General features: G+C 40.4%; 1 protein-coding gene across 3 annotated transcripts in view; it reads left to right on the top strand.

Annotated features, from left to right (window-relative positions):
• ACSL3 (acyl-CoA synthetase long chain family member 3) overlaps nt 1-25,304 on the top strand; it is a 48,753-nt gene that overhangs the window by 14,527 nt on the left and 8,922 nt on the right. For all 3 annotated transcript variants that reach the window (XM_084780449.1, XM_084780450.1, XM_084780451.1), the window contains exons 2-10: nt 8,109-8,524; nt 14,143-14,320; nt 16,403-16,512; nt 18,054-18,192; nt 20,461-20,611; nt 21,865-21,988; nt 22,376-22,447; nt 22,827-22,966; nt 25,076-25,248. In XM_084780449.1, the coding sequence (XP_084636575.1) occupies nt 8,147-8,524; nt 14,143-14,320; nt 16,403-16,512; nt 18,054-18,192; nt 20,461-20,611; nt 21,865-21,988; nt 22,376-22,447; nt 22,827-22,966; nt 25,076-25,248 (1,465 nt within the window). In that variant the 5' untranslated portion in view covers nt 8,109-8,146. The remainder of the gene's footprint in view (nt 1-8,108; nt 8,525-14,142; nt 14,321-16,402; nt 16,513-18,053; nt 18,193-20,460; nt 20,612-21,864; nt 21,989-22,375; nt 22,448-22,826; nt 22,967-25,075; nt 25,249-25,304) is intronic.

Genomic DNA, 25,304 nt, shown 5'->3' with positions numbered 1-25,304 from the left:
CATTAAGGTCTTTTAGTGTGTGTGTGTGTGTGTGTGTGTGTGTGTGTGTGTGTGTGTGTGTATGTGTGTATGAGTGCATACTGGTGCAGGACATTGCACTCTTGTGGAAGTCATGGGACAAATTATGGATGTTGGTTTTTTATTCCACCCTGCAAATCTCCCCAAGATAGAACCTGGGTTGATAGATACTTGGTGGCAAGTACTTCTACCTGCTGTGACCTAAAGAGGCATCAGTATATATGTCCAGCCTATTAAGAGTTTTCTTTTTCTGAAGGTCAGGTTTGTGGTTTGCTTTGGAATTTGAAAGGTTAAGCAGGTGACAGCCCAGATGGCCAGGTCTGTCTAATACTCAGTGTTCGTTACTTAACTCAGAACTTTTCCATTGATTAGAGAGCAAAACACACTTGCATATTCTAAGTATTTTTTGGATGAGAAATATCTATATTGCCATTTGTTGTTTTAGTTATGAGTGCTAACTACATAGATACTTATTTACCTTTTATAAAAGTTATCTTAGGCATATGACATGTGCTTGCTTTCTTTTTTATTCCCCACTTCCCACCCCATTATCTACATTAATGTTTATTTGTTGAAGAATGCTTATTAATATTTTTGGCTAAATTATTAAATGTTCCTTTTATTTCTTTTTTTTTCCCCGAGACAGAGTTTCTCTATGTGTAGCCTTGGCTGTCCCAGACTCACTTTGTAGACCAGGCTGGCCTTGAACTCACTGAGATCCACCTGCCTCTGCCTCTTGAGTGCTGGGATTAAAGGCGTGTGCCACCACGTCTGGTGAAATGTTCCTTTTTCAAGCACAGGGTTTATTACTTGTTTTTATTTTATTTACACATTATATTACCATGATGTTGACTTTGTTATCATAAAACTAAACATAAGACTAGAAATTTCTCTTGTTTCTGTTGACTTGATCTCTTGTCTGGATTCCTGCTGTTTGAAGCAGGAGGATGTTTCTGAGTTTCTTCTAAAATTAAGCAGGAAGTTTTAGTTAACAGAAAACCAAAACGACCAGGTTGAATTAATCTTACCATCCATTGTATGTATGTATGGATTGAGACAGCATCTTACATTGTAACCCAGTTGGTCCCTCCTGCTACAGCCTGGTGAGTGGTCAGTACCATGCCTTGTTCCTGTAGATGTGTGTGTGTAACTACTCATGGCCTATGTATGCAAAGTGTGCTTTTTATTTTTTTCCTTTTTATTTTTTGTGGTTCTGGAATAGGATCTCATACATGTAAGTAATCACTGGGTCATCGAGCTACTGTAACCCTAGTTTGAACTATATGTAATTTTAATGTAAGCATATGGACTTATTTTTACCACTACAAATGATAATATGTGGATGATGATGATGATGATGATGATGATGATTTATTTATTTGAATTTCTGAGACAAGGTATTTCTGTGTAATAGAGCCCTGGCTTTCTTCTTCAACTCAATTTGTAGACCAGGCTGGCCTCAAACTCACAGAAATCCACCTGCCTCTGCCTCCCAAGTGCTGGGGTATTTATTTATTTATTAAAAGGTTTATTTATTATGTATATAGTATTCTGCGTGCCTGTATACCTGCACTCTAGAAGAGGACATCAGATACCATTATAGATGGCTGTGAACCGTCATGCTGGGAATTGAACTCAGGACCTTTGGAAGACCAGGCAGTACTCTTAACTTCTGAGCCATCTCTCTAGCTTGAGTATTTATTTTTCATGTTGTCATTGTTAGAATTTCCCTAAGTCATTTTCATGTTGTATTACATAATTTTCTATATTGCTAGGCTGTTATAGAATTTGTATTCATTATTTGCTCAAACTAGACTTGACATGAGCACTGTTTCCTTAGGCTGTTAGACATTTCTCTTACACATTAAAGGTGTTTAGTTTGTATATTATTTTCTAGGCATTAAAAAAAAAATCAAACCAAACCAAACCAGTGTGCTGGGATAGGAGACCTGGAGGAGGCAGTGACTGCTGGAGCTACAATAAGAGGTCTGAGAGGCAGAGCAGAGTAGTCTCAGTATAGAGACAATGGATTAATAGCTGGGTGTGAGTGAGCTTGAAATCTAAAGCTGCAGTGTGGAACCCCAAACCTGGTCATTCCAGTGTTATGACCATTATAATTTACATAGTGACCCAGTTGCTGCTGCTGCTTTTTGAGACAGACTTCTGTTACGTAATACAGGCTGGACTAATATGCACTAGCTGTCATCCTACTGACTTCTGAGAACAGGCAAGTGTCACAGTGCTGGGCTTGAAGAGTTATTTAATGTGTGTGTGTGTGTGTGTGTGTGTGTGTGTGTGTGTGTGTGTGTGTGTGTTCCTGCTGTTGTTGTTGTGTGCAAGCCCAGCTTGGCTTGTAACCAAGCCAAACCTTACACATCTAAGTCTAATTTGGGAATACATGAGACCTTGTCTCCAAAACTCTCACAGAAACACAAAAAGCCAAAAAACTTTGAGCTGCTACAGCCATTGCTCACAATGAACAAGCATTTAAAATCACCACAAAACCAGTAATTAGAAACTTTATTCTTAAAAGAAAAAAAAAAGAAACTTTATTCTTTAGTCTTTATATATTCAAAGACTAAATATATCCAAACAGTTGTTTCTGTAGGACATGCCTACCATACTTTTTCACGTTGTATTTTGCCAACATTTTACAGTTTGGAATGTTTATATTTTTGCCCCTGGCCTTTGGATTTTTTTTCTTCTTGTTTTTTTCTTGGCTGTCCTGGAACCTACTCTAGTCAAGGCTGGCCATGAACTCAGAGAGCCAGCCTATGCTGTAATTAAAGGCATGTACCACCACTGCTTAGCTTTCTCTTATTTTTCTAGGAAAGAAAACTAAAGTTCAAAAGTGAAGTTATTTTCCTCCTTAAAACAGACTTCATCTAAAAATTAGCCTGTTCACTTTAGTGGGTATGGGTTCATGGGATACTCAATGGATTACTTGCCTGGATTTAGAATTATTAATACACAGGCAGTTAGGTTGCCCTGTAGTCTAGAATCTAATGTTCTGTGGGAAATGTATGTATGTCTGTCTGTCTGTCTGTCTCTGTGTGTATGTATTTATATATGAATGATCGTCTGGCTCTCTTGTAGAAAATGATTGGACTGCATATAACGTAGTATACAAAGTGTACATGGTTCTAGTCCTTATCGTCTTAATGCGCATGACATTCAGTTATTGACTGGTTGGCACACAGGATCAAAACAGTACTGTCAGTAAGATGTGGGTACCTAGCTCCAGACATTCCACTTTTACGCTGAATTAATTCAGAGATGGCTGGGTACGTTCACGCTGTTCCTCCCCATGCCCTTCCCTTTAATATAACAAATTCTCATATAAAATTACACCTTTGAGGGGTTGGAGAGATGGCTCAAAGGATAAGAGCACTGTCTGCTCTTCCAGAGGTCCTGAGTTCAGTTCCCAGCAACCACATGGTGGCTCACAGCCATCTATAGAGAGATCTGGTGCCCTCCTCTGGCATGCAGGTGTACATGCAGACAAAACACTATTCATTATAAATAAATCTTTAAAAACAAAACAAACAAACACACAAAAAAGCCGAGCTTGGTGGCACATGCCTTTAATCCCAGAACTCTGGGAAGCAGAGGCAGGTGGGTGTTTGTGAGTTCAAAGCCAGCCTGGTCTACAAATGCATGTCCAGGACAACCTGAGCTCTGCTATACAGAGAAACTCTGTCTTGAAAAACAAAACAAAAACCAAACAAAACAAATGACACATTTGAATGGAGAACACTCCAAACCTCTTCCCTTGTATATAATATGGAGTGTGGATTGTGGCTTAGGAAAGTAAGCCAGAAGAGGAGGAATAGATTTTTCTGGGGTGAGCAAGTTAGAACAAGATGATTCAGAACCCAGTACTGAATATAGTTATTTTTTGTTGTTTGCCGCCTGCCTGCCTTCCTGTCTGTCTGTCTGACTCGGTAAAGCAGTGAGGACAGCAGAGTGGACCACAGACAGCACTTTAGAGGGTTTGGCAGCATCGTCCTCTGGGCCATAAGGAAGACGCACCATCTTTTAGGACGTTGCGTTAGAGGAGTTGGTCAAGCTTTCACTACTGTGGGATTTCACTGAGGTCTAGAAAGTAGCTTTCAAGTTTTTATAGTTATATGGTATAAAATATAGTGATGTTTAAACTTTTAGTATGAAGTATTAGACATAGGAAAGATTACAGGGGTGTGAGTGTTGAGTATATATTGTTACTAGGCTTGGTCGTTTGCATTTTACAGAAACCAATGAATATACAGACGTGTAATCCAAGCTCCTAACAGACTGAGGCAGGAAGATTGCCTTGATTGTCTTACTGAGGCGTACAAGAGCTCAAAATAGAGTAGTACTAATTTCCATTGAAGATGAGCTATGCCTCTTTAGTTACTTACAAATTATATTTTTTGTGAAGCCAAGCCAGATTTGTTGCTGAGAATGGGGTTGTGGATTAAGGCTGTGGGCTCCCTACCCCTGTGCTTTGCTATCAAGTGGGGCTTGGCTGGGACCCTTGCCTCAGTTGTACAAAGAGTGTTGCTGCTACTCCAAGGGCTGTTGCTGGCTCTCATTTGAGTCAGTGACTTACTTTCTAGTGGTTACTGTTATTTCATGTCATAAGGGACTTTGTGGATAGGCATATGATGCCAGTCTCTTGTACAAACCTCAAAGCTTAAGGGTAGCAAACAGACTGATAGTGAGGAAAGTCTAGCTGAAGTCAGCTTGTCAGACATGTGCAACACACTTGACATATCATGGATTAATTCTCATAATGATGGCATGACACAAGAACTCGCCAGTTTCTGTAAATGAGAAGTAGACACAAAGTTTAGGTGGCATTTTGTAGCATGGACTCCAGGCCAGCCGCGTCTACAGAGCGAGCTCCAGGACAGTCAGGGTTATACAGAGAAACCCTGTCTAGAAAAAGAGTGCAGTTGAATAGACCTGAGTGTTTTCAGAATGAGAAAGGTGTGAGAAGTATTTAAGGTAAGGTAAGAATATTGGAACGGCAGTTTTACAGGCAAAAATCAAGTCCTATTAGCAGATGCATTGCATTTAGCAGTTTACATAGGGATTGTCCCTTGTTTTTCTTGTTTGCTCCTACCAGGAGTTTTGTGGGAGCACCTGTTGCCTTACAGTTGAGACTGAAGCTTTAGGAATTATAGTGACTTACTATAGTCCATAATGAAGTAAGTGGGAGCAACATTAAACCAAGCGCTTGTTACCATTGTTTTAAAAGGAACAAGTGTTTTGAAGCCTTCAAAAAAAAAAAAACTGTTATCAAAATAATATTGCCAGTAATAGTACTCAGTAGGTCATGGGACATATCTGTAAAACAAGTCTATATGTTTTCCTAACTGTGCATGAACCTGAACTTTGAACTTTGTACTTCCCTCTCTGCTAGCCACTTCTTCGATGCCTTTGTGTTTCCCAGAGTTCTGTGTGTACCTACTGCAGTTCATATTTATCCTCATTTTGATTTTGTGCATTAGATGAATGGTGATAGCGATGAAATCACACACAAAAATTATTTATTGATAAAAGACTAAACTTAATTAATGGTAGAGCTCTAGCTACTGTTGATTTGCGGACTCTGGGAAGTGATTGTAGAGTGACCAATGTGCTTAGCCATTGCTCACCTGGGTTTCCCCTCATTTTCAGTAGTGAAGGAAGGTTCTACGTCCTGCCGAATTCTACCCTGACTAGCAAATCAGGGTAGTTGCCATCCTAATTAATTCTAGCCTTTGTACTAGATTGGGGATGGGAGTAAGGTTGCCATGTGATATGCAAGGCACCCATTTCTTGTTTTGGATCGCTCATCAGTTTCTATAGAATGCAGATGACTCTGAGGAAACCTCAGAGATAGTGAAGGACCCAACTTTTTAACTAAATAAAACAAAATGTAAAATTAGGTTTAAAAGAGAATAGCTAAATACATTAGTACTGCTCTGTTGTGAAAGAAGAGATGCCGTGGCCAAGGCAGCTTAATCGGGGCCTTGTTTATAGTTTCAGAGGCTTTAGTCGTTTTCAGCATGACGGGGAGCATGGGGGGCGGGAGCATGGGGGGGAACATGGGGGGGGGAGCATGGTGGGAGCATAGAAGTACGTATGTCACTGGGGCAGTAGCTGAGGGCTGCATATACCCTGACCCTTAGGCCAGGAGAGGAAGATAGAGACACTAGGGTTGGTGTAGGCTTGTGAAACCTAAAAGCCACCCACCTCTACCTGCACACGTCCTCCAAGGCCATCCCACCTAATCTAACAGTCCCAGTACCTGCTGACTAAGCATTCGAATACATAAGCCTATGGGGGCGTTCTTACTACCACACTAGATAGTTCCATTTTATGCATGGACATATAGTTCCATTTATTAGGACATAGCTGGTTTTTACTACTGTGTTGTTCTTGGGATACCAAGACCATTTGTTTCCATACTACCATTTACCTGTATCCATATATTCTGGCTGAGTCTTCATAATACTTCATAATACTGTAATTATCAGAAGACAATACAAACACCAGCCTGGAATGCTGAAGTCTAGGCTCAGTGGAGAGTCCTGGCTTTCCACTAGCAGTGGATAGCATGTTTGACCGTCTTTCTTATTCTATAAGTTAGACTGGCTGGTTGGCTCCTTCCCTTCTTACTATAAATGTTCTGAGAATTTCATATGTAAATATTTACATCGTTTTCATTCTTCTCTAAAACACCTACTGTGTTTATTCACTCAGTCTTTTCAATTATTGTCTTACACACACACACACACACACACACACACACACACACACACACACACACACACACCACACACACGCGGGGGAGAGCCCGCTGAGTCCATTTAATGTTGTTTGAATGTGTACTTGGCATTGGATAACCTATCAAGGATCTCATCCCTGGAGAGGACTGATTCTGTCCTTCTCAGCAGCCACCAATTAATTGTCTGCAGTTCTTCATCTAGGGGCAGGGCCTCGTGAGAGTTTCACCATTCACATTGGCATGTCGGTTGCTGTTGAGATTGTACAGGTCTTGGTTTTTTATTTTTATTTTTATGTACATGGTGTTTTTGTCTGTATGTATGTCTGTGAGAGTGTTGGATACTCTCATTCAGACATTTGAGCTGCCATGTGGGTGCTGGGGATTGAACCTGGGTCATCTGGAAGAGCAGTTAGTGCTGAGCCGTCTCTCCAGCCCCTGTATAGGTCTTGTTTAAAAGCAGTCATATTTTTAAGATTTCATGGGTGCTGCTTTCCTGTCATGTACAGAAGGCATCTTACAGATAATGTCCAGGTGTCCAAGGGCTCTTAGAGTCTTTCTGTCCCCCCTGCATGGCTTTGCCTGAGCCTGAGGTGTTAGGGCTATGTTATAGACGTATCAGTGGCACTGGGTACTGCACAGTCAGTTCTCTGCGTCCTGACTAGCTGTAATGACGTCTGTCTGCTGCAAAAAGGAGCTTCTTTGATGAGGGCTGAGAGCTATAGTTGTGTACGAGGATATTTAAAATGAAGTTTGGAAAGCGGCAGCAGTGGGTTCTCCTTCAGGGCCCATAACTTCGCAGCCACAGTACTTGGCTAAGTGTACAGCCAGTTGTGAATTCCTTCCTACTGAGCAGGCCTCAAGTTCAGTTAGACAGCTGTGGTTGTCCTAAGTTTCAGTGCAAAAAATGACCAATATGCACAACCACCCCGGAAAGTAAAGATGCAGTGTACATGTTTGCCATTCAGTTTCTTGCTACTGTGTAGAGCACAAATGGAGCTCACTGGGAATACACAGTTTTTATTTACAGTGCCTGATGCTAGTGCAACATACGAACATGAAGTGGGCAAACTTGTGGTTTCTTTTCCTCTCCTGGTTATCTTCACTGCTTGAAGTATTTGTGGTTAGGTTGGAAAGGCTACTTTTCTTTATGGTATGTAGCATAATTCCATTGTTAATAGATATGGTACAAATAAGTTTCTTAAATTTAGGATATTCCAGAGGGCCAGTATACTAACCCTGTCTGACCCAAAGACAACTCTAGTTGCCTAGCTAATGTGAAGGTTTTTCTTTTAAAGTGGTTTTGAACTAATCTATTTCTTTTTCTTCCTTCTAGATTCTTGTTGAAATCTGTTAATTCTATTTTTGAACACTATGAATAACCACGCATCTTCAAAACCGTCTACAATGAAGCTAAAACAAACCATCAATCCTATACTTTTATATTTCATACATTTTATAATATCACTCTATACTATCTTAACATACATTCCATTTTATTTTTTGTGTGAGTCAAGACAAGAGAAACCAAACCAAATTAAAGCAAAGCCTGTCAATTCAAAACCAGACTCTGCATACAGATCTATCAACAGTTTGGATGGCTTGGCTTCAGTATTGTATCCTGGCTGTGATACACTTGATAAAGTTTTTATGTATGCAAAAAACAAATTTAAGGACAAAAGACTATTGGGAACACGTGAAATTTTGAATGAGGAAGATGAAATTCAACCAAATGGAAAAATTTTTAAAAAGGTAAGATGATTTATGCTGCCTTGAATCACCTCCATACTTGTAGCCATGAGTCTCCTCCTCTCCTTGTACACTGGCGTGGTGGGAAGTGAGGGCTACTGCAGCTTGACCTGCTGGTGTCTCACGAGAGTCTCTCTCCAGGGCCCTAGATTTCTTTTGTCCCTCTGTCCTCACTGACACCAATTTGCCTATTCTTCAGAAAGGCGTGGAGAATGTGCCCTGGTACGGGCCTCCTGTACCTGATACATCTCCAGGGCTTGCAGTAATTTGGGGTGGGGAACCCTATTCTAGAGTGCTTGGCACCATGTGACATGCTTTGATTTTTGACTCACAGAGGGTGTTAATACCTTGGTACTTTGGTTATGGCAGTCACATGGCCTAACATTTTTGTTTTTACCACTTTAGAGATTCTTGTCATTGGCTTGAAACAGAGACAAGCTGTCTATACAGACAGAAATGTGGTGGTTGTGAAAGCCTGGGCTTTAGACCCAGAATGTAAGTGTGAATTTTGGTTTTGCCACTTACTAGTCTTGTGGCTTTAGGAAAGTTAAGAGTGTGGAATTAGTATTTATGAGCCAAGCTGTTTTAATTAGCATCAGATTCTTTTAAAACTGAAGTGTCAATGGGTTAGATGGTATCTCTGCTTTGAAGATTAGAGCGTTGAAGCACAGGTGAGCTAGGTAACTGAGGACCCTAAAACCACTGAGCAGCAAAGCTGAGGTTTGACCTCAGGCCTTTGCCTCCAACACTCATATTTTGTAGCTAACTGCAGATTGTAAGAGAAGAGTAAAAATTATTTATGCCTTGGAGCTCTTTATGTAGAACAGACTGTCCTCAACTTAGATCTGTCTGCCTCCACAGAGTGCTGGGATCAAAGGCATGTGTTTTTAATTCTTTATGTCAGAAGATATCAGCAAGCACTTATGGTTTATCAGTTTGTAGCGAAGGCTATATTAGATTGGCAAGAACATATTTTTCTTGTCTAGAATTAGACACCTTGGGGACCTTAATTTTTAGGGTTTATATGTAACAAATGAAACATACTATCTGTTGTCTGTACCGGAGTGTACTTTGCCAAGACTGGTTCTGATGGGCTGTGTGGCAGCTGTGGGAGTGGGCTGTAAGCTAGAGAGTAAGTTAAGTAAGCCAGGCCTGCACAGACAGACCCCATGTGTTCTTGGTTCCTGTTACCTCTTTTGTATTGTTTCAGGAGCAGCATCTGTCCTGGTACCAGGAGATAGGGCTTAGTGTATGCTTGCTCATCAAACAGCAGAGGGCGGCCAGAAGACTTTGGGTTTTTTTTGAGGTCTTAAGCAGTCTAGGCTGGTAATCAAACTCTTGATTCTCCTGCCTCCATGGGACTTCTGGAGTGTTGGGACTGATTGCATTGTATACACTGTCACAGAAGACCTATAACCTTCCATTTTAGGAAGCTTATGTGTATTAATATCTAAAAGTCTCCTTATTTTGAGAAGCAGCAGCATAGACTCTAATTTGGCCAAAGCAAAGTTATGCAAACCTTATTTCAGATTAATCCTTTAATTTTCTTGTCCATCCCTGTGTGTGTGTGTGTGTGTGTGTGTGTGTGTGTGTGTGTGTGTGTGTGTGTATGAGTGATATTAAAAATGTGACTTTCAGGGCCCAGTGTGGTAGTTCATGCCTTTAATCTCAGCATTTAGGAGGCAGAGGCAGGTGGATCTCTGTGAGTTCGAGGTCAGCCTGGTCTACAAAGTAAGTCCAGGACAGCCAGGACTACAAGTGAAGCTCTGTCTCAAAAAACCAAAAAAAAAAAAAAAAAAAAAAAAAGTGGCTTTCTTGGCCTGAGATCTGTGGCTTTCTTTACTCTCCTGTGGGTATCTCGAACATGCTTGCTCTCCCTACTTTCTGTTTGTTAATAGCATGTCTCAAATCACACAAGCCCAAAACAAAGGATTCTGACTTACTTCCTAAACAAAGTGCAGAGAGAAAGTTAAAGGAAGTCAGGTATACTTTGTTGAAGAAGACAGGAAGTAAGTAATTCTGGAGTAGTTCTATTCTAGATAGTAAATGAGGAAAAAAACCAACAACCTAGTACTTAAGGAGGTTTAAATCAACTACCTGAAAACTTGATTTTTGAGACTATCACATCAACCAGAAGTCTGAAAGGTTAAATATTGGTGTGCTTTTATTTTAAAATAACTTCTTTATGCTGTCACCATTTTACTGTTTTTCTTTTGAGGTATAAGACACTGTCATCAAAGCAGTACATTTTTTTATGTTCCTGGAAAAGCTTTAAAACACTTTTCTATATCCCAATCAGTTATAATTTTTTTAGACTAATTTATCTCTAAATGATGACATGGATATTTACAACTGTGTGTGTCACTCCTTTGATACAATAAAAATACAGCCATGCATGAAAGAGCAATGTGACCCCCTCCCTAAGATTACCACCAGGACTGGGGATGTAGCTCAGCGAATGAGGAAGCGGCTCTCAGACTCCTTGAGAGCTGTGCTGTCAGGAACACTGACCCCTGCTTCCATGTATAGCAAAAGTGTGTGACTGAATGGTGTTGAGAGCTAGAGTTGTTGTGGTTCTATCTAGTCCCCACCGAGCACATCATCACGGTTGTCTCAACAGTAATAAGACACACTGGCTAACTCTTTACATGAGAAGGAGAGAGATCAAAGTAAGTAAAGTAGATTGGTGATTAATGCCTGCCTGAATAGGGTGCCCTTAATATGAGACCTGATCAAGATCTAGCAAACTTGGATAAAGAACCTTCTGGGCAGGAAGACAGAGTAGTGGGTCCCAGACAAGAATGAGCTCAGCTGAGTGAGATGCAGGGGGAGGATAATTTAAGATCCTGGAGAGAGCGCCTTCTTCCTGAAGAACAGAAAGGATGATGTGTTTATAGGAAGCAGGTGTGCAAGGGCCACAGGCCTTGTCTTAGGTAGTTGAGGGGGAATAGGAGTGGTGTGCAGTATTGAGAAGATGCCTGGGATGGCAGTTATGAAAGTGAAAAAATGGCTGGACTCAGGCTGTATTTTGCAGAGAGGGGGATAGGCTCTGGATGGACTTAGAAATGAGAGTAACTTCAGTTACTGTGTTGAGCAGCTGGGTGGGTGGGATGCTCTCCTCTGCTTACATAGGAATGCTGGAAAGAGGGTGAACGAGAGAACTTTTGGTTTGGGACTTGCTGAGTTCCATATGCTTGTTAGATATCTTGTTGAACAAGTGAAAACAGATGGCTGCAGTGGAGGTGGAAACTTGAGGAGCTTCTTGAAGCAGTCCTTGAGAGTCTGACTGTTGTCAGGGACATTGAACCCTGTGGGCTGGAATGTGAGTACAGGCCACTGGATTCCGTAGAGAGGGTTTAAGAGTCTCTGTTTAAGTTCTGATGGCTTAGTAAAGTAAGCAACAGTGATTATCTCCAGGTAGAGAGGGAACACCTTAGAGTTAGTAGAGGACAAGAAAATAAATGCACTGGGGAAGCACATTAGACTGTGCTGTGTTGAACTATGTGGTATGCATTTAGCAAGGTTTAGCTTTTTCTGTAGCAGTGTTTAATAGCATAGGCGAGGGTTAAATTTATGGGCTTAGTTTTGGGTTAGCCATAGAGACAGACAGGATTAAAAAATGCAGTATGAGTCAGATACATTTATGGGTAAGTAGTGCCCATAAATGTAACCTTTATGAGAAAGATAATTAACTAGAACATTCAGTGGCTTAAATAATGAAGCCCAGGTTTCCTATGTATTTTGTTGTGTACCCCTCTCCCCCTAAGACAGGGTCTCACTGTGTAGCCTTGACTCTGAGTCTTCTGGAACTTACAATGTAGACTAGGTTGGTCTTAAATTCAGAGATCCACCTGCTTCTGCCTTCCAAGTGCTGAGATTAAAGATCTCTGGCTTGTTCTGTCATCCCCGCCCTACCCCACCCCCACCTCATTTCCCTTCTGTTTTTGATATTGGGTTTCACACTGTCGCTTGGGTTGGCCTAAGACTGAAGGCAATCCTTTTGCCTCCGCTAAATATTGAGATTATAGGCAGTGACACTTGAATTAAATTTTAGAATTCCATTTCTTTGTCTGGTGGTGATATCACCATAGGAGTTTATATGTTTGGGTTGTATATTGGCTGATTTTTGTCCTGTTCTTGGACAGTGGTGAAGCCAGTCATTTAGGTTTAGAATCCAGCAGGTGCCCCATTCTTATCTTTGGAGTTTATAGTTCTTAGTAACTATAATTCGGTCCCTGCACCTTTTGGCCAAATTCTCATCTGTCTTGTCACCCACACAAAGCTCCTTTGGAAGTCACTGGGGCTCCTATGCTGAGCATTCCCTGTGGGTGCCGAGCAAGCTGAGAGTTTGGGGCAGCTGCAGTTGAAGGATAACCTTACATCTGTAGTGAATGGACACCAGAGGGCAGCACGTACCCCTTTTCATCCTCACATAACCTCTTACAGAACTCTCCTGAGTGGTGTTGCATTTTTAGAAATAAATGTGGCCAGGTGATTTTGATTTTTAATTTTCTGTGTATGACTGCTTTGGCTGCATGTATGTCTATGTATTACTTGTGTGCCAGGGCCCTTGGAGGACAGAAGAGGGTGTTGGATCCTCTGGAACTGGAGTTGCAGATGGTTGTGAGCTGCCACACAGGTCCTGGGAATTGATCCTGGGTGCTCTGGAAAAGCAGTCGCTGGGCCATTCCTCTAGTCCCTGGTCAGATGATTTTTAAGATGCGTGAGACATAAGTTAGCACAGCCATCCTTGGAAACTAGCTGTGTGTGTTTGTAGTCTGCTTCTTGTTCAGTCCTGATTGTGTTTCAGTTGAAAATCTCTAAAGAAAAATGTTAACCAGCTTTAAAAGGAGCTTATTATTACTGACCTAACTTGGTTATCTGCACTTCTGACAAATCGAATGCTTAAACAGAGGGATGTTGACCTGTAACTTAGTGTCCACCTGATTGTAGAGAGACTTTTTAAACTTTGCTTATCATGCTAGGATTATGAATTCAAGTTAAATGGCCATAAATATTTCTGTGAACTTGGGTAGTAGGGTCACCTTCTGTTTATAGATCACATACCTTCTGTTTATGAAGTCCAAAACTCATGCAGAGAGTAAGTAAACTTGCTCTACAGGAATTATTAGTTCTGGGCTATTTGTCTTGGAAATTGATCTTATGATTCCACCAAACATATTCTGGTTGTGCCCCACCTCCATCCTTATGTAGCCTCAAACTCAGGGTGACCTTGAGTCTCCACTTACACTTGTTATGTGCTGAGATTTCAAGCCTGTGCCACCACACCAGCTTGCCTTTTTTAAAAAAAAATTATTAAAATAAGGCTTCACTGTATGACTCAGTTGGTCTCGAACTATATAGATCCTCATGTTTTATCTCAATTATGGATAATTTGTAAACCAAAAATAAAGCCCACCCCCCCCCCTTATAGTTAAAAGCTTAGTTGTAGGATTTGGGTTGCCATGGACGGCATCACAAAGCTAATATTGAAGGTACATCTTTACTTGAAACCAATCTGTTTTATATTCGTACAACTTTCTGGCTATAAAGTTTGAAATTTGCTGATTTCTTTTGGTCATGTTAAAAATATTAATGTTTTTTATACTTTGCTTTATTAGGTTATTCTGGGGCACTATAATTGGCTTTCCTATGATGATGTCTTCATTCGAGCCCTTGACTTTGGAAATGGCTTACAGATGTTGGGCCAGAAACCGAAGACCAACATTGCCATTTTCTGTGAGACCAGAGCTGAGTGGATGATTGCTGCACAGGCCTGTTTTATGTATAACTTCCAGCGTACGTACAGATGGCACTTTGAAAATACTATTTCTCTTTTTGTTGTTTTGTTTTTTGAGACAGGGTCTCTACGTAGTCCTAGCTGTCCTGGAACTCACTATATAGACCAGGCTGGCCTCAGACTTAGAAATCTGCCTACCTCTGCCTGAGTGCTGGGATTAGAGGTGGCCCTAAATATTTCTTAAGAAAGAGTTTAGCATTCTGATACTAATTTCTGCCTTTACCTACTTAGTGGAGGGATGTTTGTTAGGGCTTATATATTCAGTCACTCACTCACTCACTTACTCATTGTCCATTTTGGAAAAAAAATCCATTAGGAAGAAGCCCTGCTGGTCAGTTTTAAGGGGATTTTCTATATTTGGAAAACTAGACTTAACTTACAGAATCCTTCAGGAACCTTTTTCTCTTAGGGACCTTTTTGGACCTACTGCCATTTTTTAAGTCTACTTCTGCCAGATGAATTCTGCTTGACTACATCTGTATTATTACTTGGTGGATTTTCACATCCTAGTTTATGCAATAGAGAATCTTAGTATTGCTGAATATTTGAGTGGTGACCATGGCAGCTAGTCTTACAAAGCAGTCCTGGAAGGTCAGTTGGGAGGGCTGGCTGCCAAATGTCACAGTAAGTGAATATGAAACAAAAACGATGTTTTTAGCAGGCATCTTATTATAAATTCCTTTGTTTTTCCCCCTCCATTTTTAGAGTTATTTTATTTAATAAATACTTTGCCTACATGTATGTGTGTACACCAGGTGCATGAATTGCTCATGGATGCCAGAAGAGAACATGAGTTCCTTTGGAACTGGAGTTACATACAGATGGTTGTTAGCCACCATGTGGGTGTGGGAATTAAACTTGGGTCTTCTGTAAGAGCAGCAAGTACTCTTAACCACGGACCTATCTCTGTACTAGTTCCCCTGCCCATGTGCCCCTCCCTTTTTGTTGTTGTTGTTGTTGTTGTTGTTGTTGTTGTTGAGACAAGGTGTCACTATTTATCTCTGCCTGGCTTGGAGACCATGCTGGCTTTGAACTTTCCTTGGCATTAAAGATACAACTAACGTGCCTGGCCTCCCTCCACTTTTAAAATATGCACCACCTTTTTGTTTTCAAGGTTTGAGTTTACATTTCTTTTGAGAATATTTTAAAAGGATTATTGTTCTCAGAGTCATCTTACTTCTGTTTTCAGTTATATGGAAAGGAAATGTAAAAAAGCCCGTGTTGTATATATATGATTTCAGCGTTTATAAAAACATCTTTAATTTTTTAAAACAGAATAACCTATATCACCTATGTTTTTCTTTTTCCTTAGGTTTTTAAATTTTTTAAAAAATTTTTTTATTTTTTAGCCAGGGTTTCATGTAGCTGGATCAAACTCAGTGTGTATCAGGGGAAAACCTCCTGTCTTTACTCCCCATGTGTTAGGTTTAAAGGCCTCATCACTACTTCCAGCTCATGTTATTTTGTTGACATGTGACACTGAAAATCTGATATTCAGTGTGCTGTCTTACTTGTTTGTCCAGTGGTTCTCAACCTGTGGCTTGCAACCCCTTTGAGATAGAATGACTCTTTCACAGGGGTCACTTAAAACCATTAGAAAACATTGATACTTATATTATAATTCATAAGAGTAGCAAGATTGCAGTTATGAAGTAGCAACAAAAATAATTTTATGTTGGGGTACCACAACATGAGGAACCGTATTAAAGGGTCACAGCATTAGAAAGGTTGAGAACCACTGAGATTGTCCCTTTTCATATTTTAGTTCCAAAGAAGCCAACAAAGAAGGTTTTGACATTCTGGGATCAGGTATAATTCCTTTGCATTTTATTAGTCCTTGAATGTTGTGAAGATAACCAAATATATTAAGAATCTTTACTTAAAATACTAAAAATCTTGGGAAAATTAGAGGAAGGTGACTAGCTAGGGTATTGATTAGGACAGTAGAGTAATGCACACAGTTGTACGAGTTTCTCATTGTCCATGAGAACACTCTTTCATGACTCCTGTATGACTCACGAGTACTTCCAGAGTTGCTGCTGTGTTGTAGCTATGTGTGACCTGTGTTCTTTTCCTTGTAGTTGTTACACTGTATGCTACCCTGGGAGGTCCAGCCATTGTTCATGGACTAAATGAGACAGAGGTAACCAACATTATCACTAGTAAGGAACTCTTGCAAACAAAGCTGAAGGTGAGGACTGCATTAAGTGTCTAGTGCTTTGACTTGTGTTGTGAAGAGTCATACTGACCCTCCGTTATCTTTGTGAGATTCTGTTTTTTTCCTTTAGAACACAAAGTAGATTTTGTATCTATTAGATAGACCATAACTAAAAATTGTTAATATATCAGTGTCTGTTGAAAGGACAGCAGCTATTTATTGTGTTAATTTTGTATTGTATTTAAAGTAAATTAATAGTTTTGAATGTCTAGGATTTTTGTGTGCATGTGCATGCATATATGTGGTTACATGTGCCACGACACATGCTGAAAAGTCTGGGACATCTGTAGGAGTCAGATCTCTCTCCTTTCATCATGGGTTCCTTGTGGGTTTTATAGGATTCAGATCATCAGGCTTGGTGGCAAGTGCATTTACCTCCTGAGCCATTTTGCTGGTCTCTTAACATTTTATATTTGTTTTGTGTGTATAGATATTTTGCCTGCATTCATGTCGGTGAGCCATTTGGGTAAAGTGAAATGCTTGCCATTGTCAGCAAAGGGCCTGAGTTTCATTTCCATAACTCTTAAATAATCAGCTGTAGTTGTATCTGCTCATATTCCCAGAACCAGTGCTAGTAGAACAGGTGGATCCTGGGGCTAACTATTTGTCATATTCCAGGCCAGAGGCCCCTTTGTGGGAAGGGTTGGAGAGCATCTAAGGAACACCAAGGGTTGTCCTCTGGCCTCCTCCTATGCATGTGAGCACACACACACGCACACGCATAGGCACCCACACTTGTACACACAAAAACAAGAGGTCACAGCACTTGGGAGATGGAAGAAGATCAGTAGCTCAAAGTCATCCCCAGCTATATAGTCAGATTGAGGATAACCTTCTGAAAGAAAGAAATAAAGAAAGGGTGGGTGGGAGAAGGGGGAGAGAGGAAGGGGGTGGTAGGAGAGAGGGAGGGTGGTGGACCCTTTGGAACTGGAATTATAGACAATTGTAGGCTGCCATATGGGTGCTCTTAATCACTGAGCCATCTCTCCAGACTGCTGAATATTTTAACTACTCATTTATGAATTACTGAGTAAAGATTTGCCTAAAATGGGAGACATTTTATGAAATAATAGGAGAAGGGGTTCTTATCATTTCTAGGCAAATTGCCCTGAAAACATTACCATATCTGGCATTCTTTTGTTTTTTGTTCTTAGAAAGTTTACAAGTAGATTTTCTTCCCTTCTGTCATGTGTTCTTTTGTAACCTCTTGGAAATGTGAGGGACTTTGGGTATCTATACGTAGTTCAGTATTCTGTGTTTATATGTCCATTTTTGTGGAGCAGCAACTTTGTGGATGAGGAGTTTATCAATAAACAAAGTATACACAAAACTATAGAATAATGAGTGCAGCACCCCTCCCTTTCCTTTCCTTTCTTCCTTTCTTTCTTCTGACCTATCCCCCTGCCCCACCACTTAACTTATTGGAGATAAGAAATCAATTGGTCACTCAGTGTAGTGAACTAAGTCATTCAAACTCTTGGCTAACAGCATGATTGGTATTTGTGTTTCTTCAGGATATAGTCTCTTCGGTCCCACGTCTACGGCATATCATTACTGTTGATGGGAAGCCTCCAACCTGGTCTGAGTTCCCCAAGGGTGTCATCGTGCACACCATGGCTGCAGTGCAGGCTCTAGGAGTGAAGGCCAACGTGGGTATGTTGTGTGGTCGTCATTCTGCATGCACTCTCTCTCACCTTGCTCTCTAGAACTAACCAGAGGTTAGATCTGGGGTTAGATCACAGGACATGTCAGCTTTCTAGACTGTCAACTGCAGAGATGGGTTTTTACTTTTATCTAGTTTTTAAAGAAAGACTTAAAGAAAACACCAGCATTTATTTATTATTGTTCTTAAAATAGCAGACTGGGAATGTAGCTCAATTGGCAGAGTGTTTGCCTGCCATGCTGCTAGTCCTGGATCTGGTCCCCAGCATTGTGTAACACTGGACATGATGGCAGGTACCTGTCATCTCAGCTCCTGGGAGGTAGAGGCAGAGGATCAGCAGTTGCAGATCATCATTGATGAATAGCTAGTACAAGGTCAGACTGGGCTGGAGATTTGAGCACTGCCTGCTCTTCCAAAGGTCCTGAGTTCAATTTCCAGCAACCAAATGATGGCTCAGAACCATCTACAATGAGCTCTTGTGTCCTCTTTTGGCATGCAGTCATTACATGCAGACAGAACACTGTATACATAATAAATACATCTTAAAAAAAAAATAGTAGCAACAATAACCCCAAAATAGTAGTGTTTACTTTAAATACATTTAAAGTACTCTTATGTCATTCAATTTTTTGTTCCCCTTTTCTGTAAGTTTTGAATTGCTTAAAGTTGACTTTTAAAATAACCCTTTTAAATTTGACCATTAGAATTAGTGTATGTATAGCTACAGTGGCTAAGCCAAGAATCCTCCTCCTTATTTCACCTTTTACTTGTCTTTGCAGAGTTTTTAATCTTCCAACTCACACAAGGCATAAAAACTTTCAAAGTCATAACAGTCAAAGAAATGAACATCAGGAAATGTAGAGTGTTCACTGCAGATCTCTGGGATGCTGCAGTGCTCTGTCCTCTGTAGTTGGGAATTTGGTGATTCTGTTTAGGAACAGGATCATGCCATCATTACTGGTATAACAGGGAAGGTCAAACTAGAGCATGTTGAGTTTTGGGTATTAGTGGGTTGGCCAGTGCGGTCTAGTTAGAGTCAAAGAAAATATGTAGTGTGTGGCTCATTGTTAAGAATTTGTCTGCAAGCCGTGGCATACCCCTTTAACCCCAGCACTCAGGAAGCAGAGGCGGGTGGATCTCTGAGTTCGAGGGCAGCCTGGTCTACACAGTGAGTTTCAGGACAGCCAAGACTACACAGAGAAACCCTGTCTGCACCAGTATGAGAGAATAGGGAACATACTTGAAGAACCTGTGCATTAGTTTGGGGATGAATTTAGGCAGGTGGGTGGTGTTGATGTCTCTTGTGCCTTCTCTGTGGCTTGTTGGCTCCTGTCTTTACTTAGGCACTGAGTATAACCAACAAAGTCATTTCATGAAGCCGTGAACATTTTAGTAAGGTTGTGAGCATCTTAGTTCAGGCCTTTTTTATCCAGAGTAGATTTTTGCTCCTCAATTTTTTATTCCATTTTTAACTTACCCATTCAGCAGGGAAATTATAAGTCTTTTTTTGGGGGGGGGCACAGATGATGGCCTGCCTCTATTGAAAACTGCCTTTCCTTAGATCCTAGTGTGATGAAATGCAGTTCTCCTCAGTGTGCCCTCTGAGGCTCCCTGTGGTTCTGGGTGCTGCACTTGTGTTTACTCTTCTGCTTTACTTTAGTCCCAAAATATTTGTGTTTATGGATGCCAAGCACATTTGTACTTTAAGGCTTTTGTACTGGCTTATTTATCATCTGTCTGTCTGTCTGTCTGTCTGTCTGTCTATCTATCTATCTATCTATCTATCTATCTATCTATCTATCTATCTATCTATTTTAGAAACAGAACAGAGTCTAATTGGCCCAGAACTTACTATGTGGCCTAGGCTGGCTTTGACTTCAAGATCACATTTTAGCATCCTGAGTGCTGGTTTTGTAGACATCTACTTCCATGTACACTGCTTGCTGTTACTTCTACTTGAAGTAACACTGGCTTCCCGCTCCCGGACTTTTGTGGCTCCTTTGCTCATTTTATTTAGATCTTTGCTAAAATTGCTCTACAGAGACACTTTGTCAGAATGCTGCAGCTAATATCTGACCTTGTCTTTGTTCTTCTTTGTGGCTCTTAGTGTGGACGTAACCTGTTTGTCTCAGTATTGTTCATGCCGGCTTATGTGCTGACTATTGTTTGAGTATTTTGGTTGAATTATATAAGTGAGTTAGAAGAAAATTGGTGATGTAGCTGACTTTCTTTTCTCCCCCTTTTTTCCTTCAATATAGAAAATAAAGTTGACAGCAAACCATTGCCTTCAGACATTGCAGTAATCATGTATACAAGTGGGTCCACAGGAATTCCAAAGGGCGTCATGATCTCCCACAGCAACATCATTGCTTCCATAACGGGGATGGCGAGAAGGATTCCGAGACTGGGGTATGTCATGGTAAAATGCAGAGTAACTGCATTTTTGTAGCTGTTAAGAGTTCAAACATTTGTGCCATTTTAGTAGATGTCTAAGTTATTCTCCAGGTTTCTCTGGAAGTAGAAATTTTAGAGAAAATAAACTTAAAAATAGTCGACATTAAAAAAAGATTTATTTTAAAATATGTGTATGTGTGTATCCACATTTGTGTGTCTGCCCGTGAGTGCCAGTGCCCATGAAGCCTTGGAGGCGGAGTATCAGATCTCCCAAGAGTTACAGGTGGCTGTAAGTGCCCAGCTAGGTGCTGAGAACCAAACTGGAGTAGCATAAATTGTTAACGGCTGAGCCATCTCTCCAGCCTCCCAACATAGTTACAGTCATGTGATTTAAAGTAATAGTTGTTATTTAATAGTTTAAAGATGCAAAACTTAACTGACTTTGTAGTTTTATGTCCCTTATATTTAGATTATTTCAGTCAGTTCGTATTGCTTCCTTATGTACATAGTCATTTTTATATGTGAGTACAGTTGTTGTGGACGAGTGAGGTATCTATAGTCAGCTGATTTGGTTTTGCAGTTGTATTCCTGTAGCATCTGGAGAGAGAGTAGTGGAGTAGGTAAACAATGGCAGGAGAAACCAGATGGTTTGGAGGAGTCAGGCAGTGCTGAGGAGGTAGTCGGGGTTACAATGACCGGGCAGTAGACTGCTGGCTGCTGTTGCCTTTATGCAGAGACGTACATTCACCCTAGACACAGCAGTTAGCTGGGGGACTGCATTTGGGAATAGAGCTGGGGTATTGAGCAGCGCTTTTCCTTTGGACTTGCCTTAGTTTCTCTTCATGTCATAGAAACAGGGCCATTTCTTAAACTACATGAATACACATATTTTTGTATATTAATTTTTATATACAATACAATAATTTTATACACAATAAGTCAAAATAATATGATTTATTACTGGATCCAGCTCCTATGACAGGCATCTATTCTATGAGAGACGCTAAGTCTGAAGGCCATCTCCTATGGTGAATTATCCCGGCCCTCCTCTCTTGTGCCGTAGCACTTTGTTTCTGCAACAGAGCATATTCTGAAAGGGCCTTCTTCGTTGTTGTGGGGTTGAATTGTAACTGTTTTTTCTGTCTGTCTTATCTCTACCTTATCAGCCGGGACTCATGGGTGCTTAGCTATTCCTCCATGTGTCTATAAGCTTGCTGTGCTCACTTTTGGCATAGAGCTCGCATGACCTTTGCTTTATTTTTTTTCAGAGAGGAAGATGTATACATTGGGTATTTGCCCCTGGCACATGTTCTAGAATTAAGCGCTGAGCTTGTGTGTCTTTCTAATGGATGCCGAATTGGCTACTCTTCACCACAGACTTTAGCAGATCAGGTAAATTGTGTATCTTTGACTTGAAATACTAAAATGCTTTTTGTTTGTTTGTTTTTTTGAGACAGGGTTTCTCTGTGTAGCCCTAGCTATTCTAGATTCAATTTGTAGACCAGGCTAGCCTTGAACTCACAGAGATCTGCCTGCCTCTGCCTCCCAAGGGCTGGGATTAAATGTGTGCACCACCATGCCTGGCTCTATGATTTTTAACGAGTTTTCCCTACCAGTTTACAGTATATTATTAATTATTTTTAAATGAAACTTTGCCTTGTCAGTTTAGAATATAAATACATCAAAAGGATAAGTTTATCATATGCTTTTGAGCTAAGAATGCCATTGTATTTTTAAGTTAAAGATCTTCATATAGATTACCTTTTTTCTGTTTTATAGTCTTCAAAAATAAAAAAAGGAAGCAAAGGAGACACATCTGTCTTGAAGCCAACACTGATGGCAGCTGTTCCGGTAAGAATTGCCCATTAAAGAAGTGCTATCAGCCACAGGTGATGGGGTGGTAATATCACTGTAAAACTCATTGTGATTTTACTTAAGTTTTGAGTTCTGACAAAATACATCTTTTAAAATGATTGAATATGTTGACAGTGAGGTAGCTGAGTGGGTAAAGTACTTGCTCTGCAAGCCTGAGTGAAGACCTGAGTGCAATTCCCAGAGAGACTCAACTCCATGTAATTGTCCCCAGCCTCCACAGATGCACCGTGGCACATGCACGCATACATTGCCCCACACCACATATTTGATAATTAGAAGTATTAATCAAATGGTATGATTTAAATATGAAGATTACTCATATAGTTAATGAGTAATGTGTCATTAATGTATCTAGGAAATCATGGACCGGATCTACAAAAATGTCATGAATAAAGTGAATGAAATGAGTACTTTTCAACGAAACTTGTTTATTTTGGCATATAATTATAAGATGGAACAGATTTCAAAAGGGCGTAGTACTCCACTGTGTGACCGGTGAGTAAAGCCAGTTCTCTTTGTTAACAGCATAGTTCGCATCAGCAGCCCAGGGAAGCAGGCACTTATAAGTCATAAATTTACTTTGAGATGGGTGTGGTGGCACAGGCCTGTAAACCTGCAGTTGGGAGGAAGGGGAGGAGGGTCAAGAGGTGAGAGGTGGATCAGTGTTACTGCAAAAAGGAGGGGTAGAGGGAGAGTGATAGAGTCGGATGCCAATACCTTCTGGCCTCTTTGTGAGTATGTGTACACACACACACACACACACACACACACACACACACACACACACACACTCACACACACACATACTCACACACACACACACACACACACAGTCTTAACAAAAAAAGTCCAAGGTTAGCCTGGGGTCTATAGCAAGTTCCAGGCCATTTTGGTCTGTGTTATAATAAATTCCTTTTGTAAAGTCAAAAGGAGTGTAACAATTCATCCTATCTAAGAGGGAAAGTTTTATTTATCATTTTGCTGTGTTAAATATTATATTTACATTTTAAAAGACAAGTCATTTTAATTCTTGTTTCAAAACACTATTGTTTAATTTCTTTTGGATATGCATACTGCTAAAAACGATTAACATTTATTTTTAGAAGATTGCTCTCCAACCTTCCATTTGTATTTTTATGGTGTTACTAGTGCTAATAGAGTAATACCAAATAATGTGAAAATATGTTTAGTTTCTTTAGTGGGACTATAAACATAGTTTTCAGATGCTTTACATTATTAAGGTTTTTTTTTATTTTAAACTTTTAGTTATCCATTTTAGGAAGATGTTAGTTGATGTAGAAAGTCTATTAATAAAACTTTTTATCCTTTTGAAGACAGGGTCTCCCTGGCTGGCCAGAACTCAGAGGTTCACCTGCCTCTGCCTTCTGAGTGCTAAGATTAAGAGCCTGGATAGCTTAGTTGGCAAAGCTTATGACGCCACCACATCCAGCCTTATCACAGCTTCTAAAATGATTGCCATGTAGTTTTTTTTTTTTTTAATCCTTTTTAAAATGTTAAACTCTACTTTCCACAGTTCTGGGGCATTAAACCTTGGATGTGCTTCTTGGTAAGCAAGCACTACCACCCAGTTACATTCTGAGCTTCACCCTGTGCTTTTTTCTTTTTTCTCTTTGGTTTTTCAAGACAGGGTTTTTCTGTGTAGCCTTGGCTGCCCTGGACTCGCTTTGTAGACCAGGTTGGCCTTCCCGAGTGCTGGGATCACAGGCGTGTGCCACCGCTCCTGGCTTCACTCTGTGCTTTTTACATGAGTTATAAGCAATCTTTTTACTAGTGTTTTTCAGAATTATATTATTTTTTAAAAGATTTCTCCCACATAATTTACCATATCTTAAAAACCATAACACTTCAAAACTTGTGTTAAAGAGATTTCTGTACATAAATATGCAAAAATTCTAATTAATAAAAATAAGCAGAAAATGAGCTTTTTATAAATTATGTGAAGATGTGGTATATAATAAATATGTTTATGATAATGAAGTCTGGTTATAAACAAGGGGGTTTCTATTACTATAAACAAACATGATTTAGTATCACATGAAATATGAGAGGAAAAGACATTTTTCTTTCTTCATTGAACTACTAATACTTAAGACATAAGACATAACTCAAGTGAATCTCCTGAACTGGCTGTATCTTTAATCTGAAAGGGTCCATCTAACAAAACTGAGAGATTAAAGGTTTAGAAAATCTCATTCTGCACCTTAGTTACTCTTCTGCTGGTATGAAGAGGCACCATGACCAAGGCAGCTTATAAAGGAAAGCATTTAAATGGGGCCTTGCTTACAGTTTCAGAGGGTGAGTCCATGGCCATCATGGTGGGAGCATTGCGATAGGCAGGCAGGCCACTGGAGCAGTAGCCGAGCTTACATCTTGAGCCAGAGGCAGACAGAGAACTGACTGAGTGGTCCTGGGTTTTCAAACCTCAAAGCCCACTCCTAGTGACACCCCTCCTTCAAAAAGACTTACCTACTAATCCTTCCAACAACTGGGAACCAAACATGCAAGCGTATGAGCCTGTGGGGCCCATTTTCCTTTAAACCACCACACTGCTTTAAGTCTTGACTTTTCTATTGGTACTTTTAGCTTTGTTTTCCGGAAAGTCCGAAGGCTGCTGGGTGGAAATATCCGCCTTTTATTGTGTGGTGGTGCTCCACTTTCTGCAACGACACAGCGATTCATGAATATCTGTTTCTGCTGTCCCGTTGGTCAGGGGTATGGACTCACAGAATCAACCGGGGCTGGAACAATAACCGAAGGTAGGTGCTGTCATCTGAGAACCAGCCACTTCCACGAGTGGAAGGTGTGTGGTGGG

Source organism: Acomys minous, assembly GCF_964271855.1.
Source record: "Acomys minous genome assembly, chromosome: 4".
Taxonomy (NCBI): domain Eukaryota; kingdom Metazoa; phylum Chordata; class Mammalia; order Rodentia; family Muridae; genus Acomys; species Acomys minous.
The sequence above is the reverse complement of the archived record's forward strand: the minus strand, read 5'-3'. Positions and strand labels throughout refer to the sequence as shown.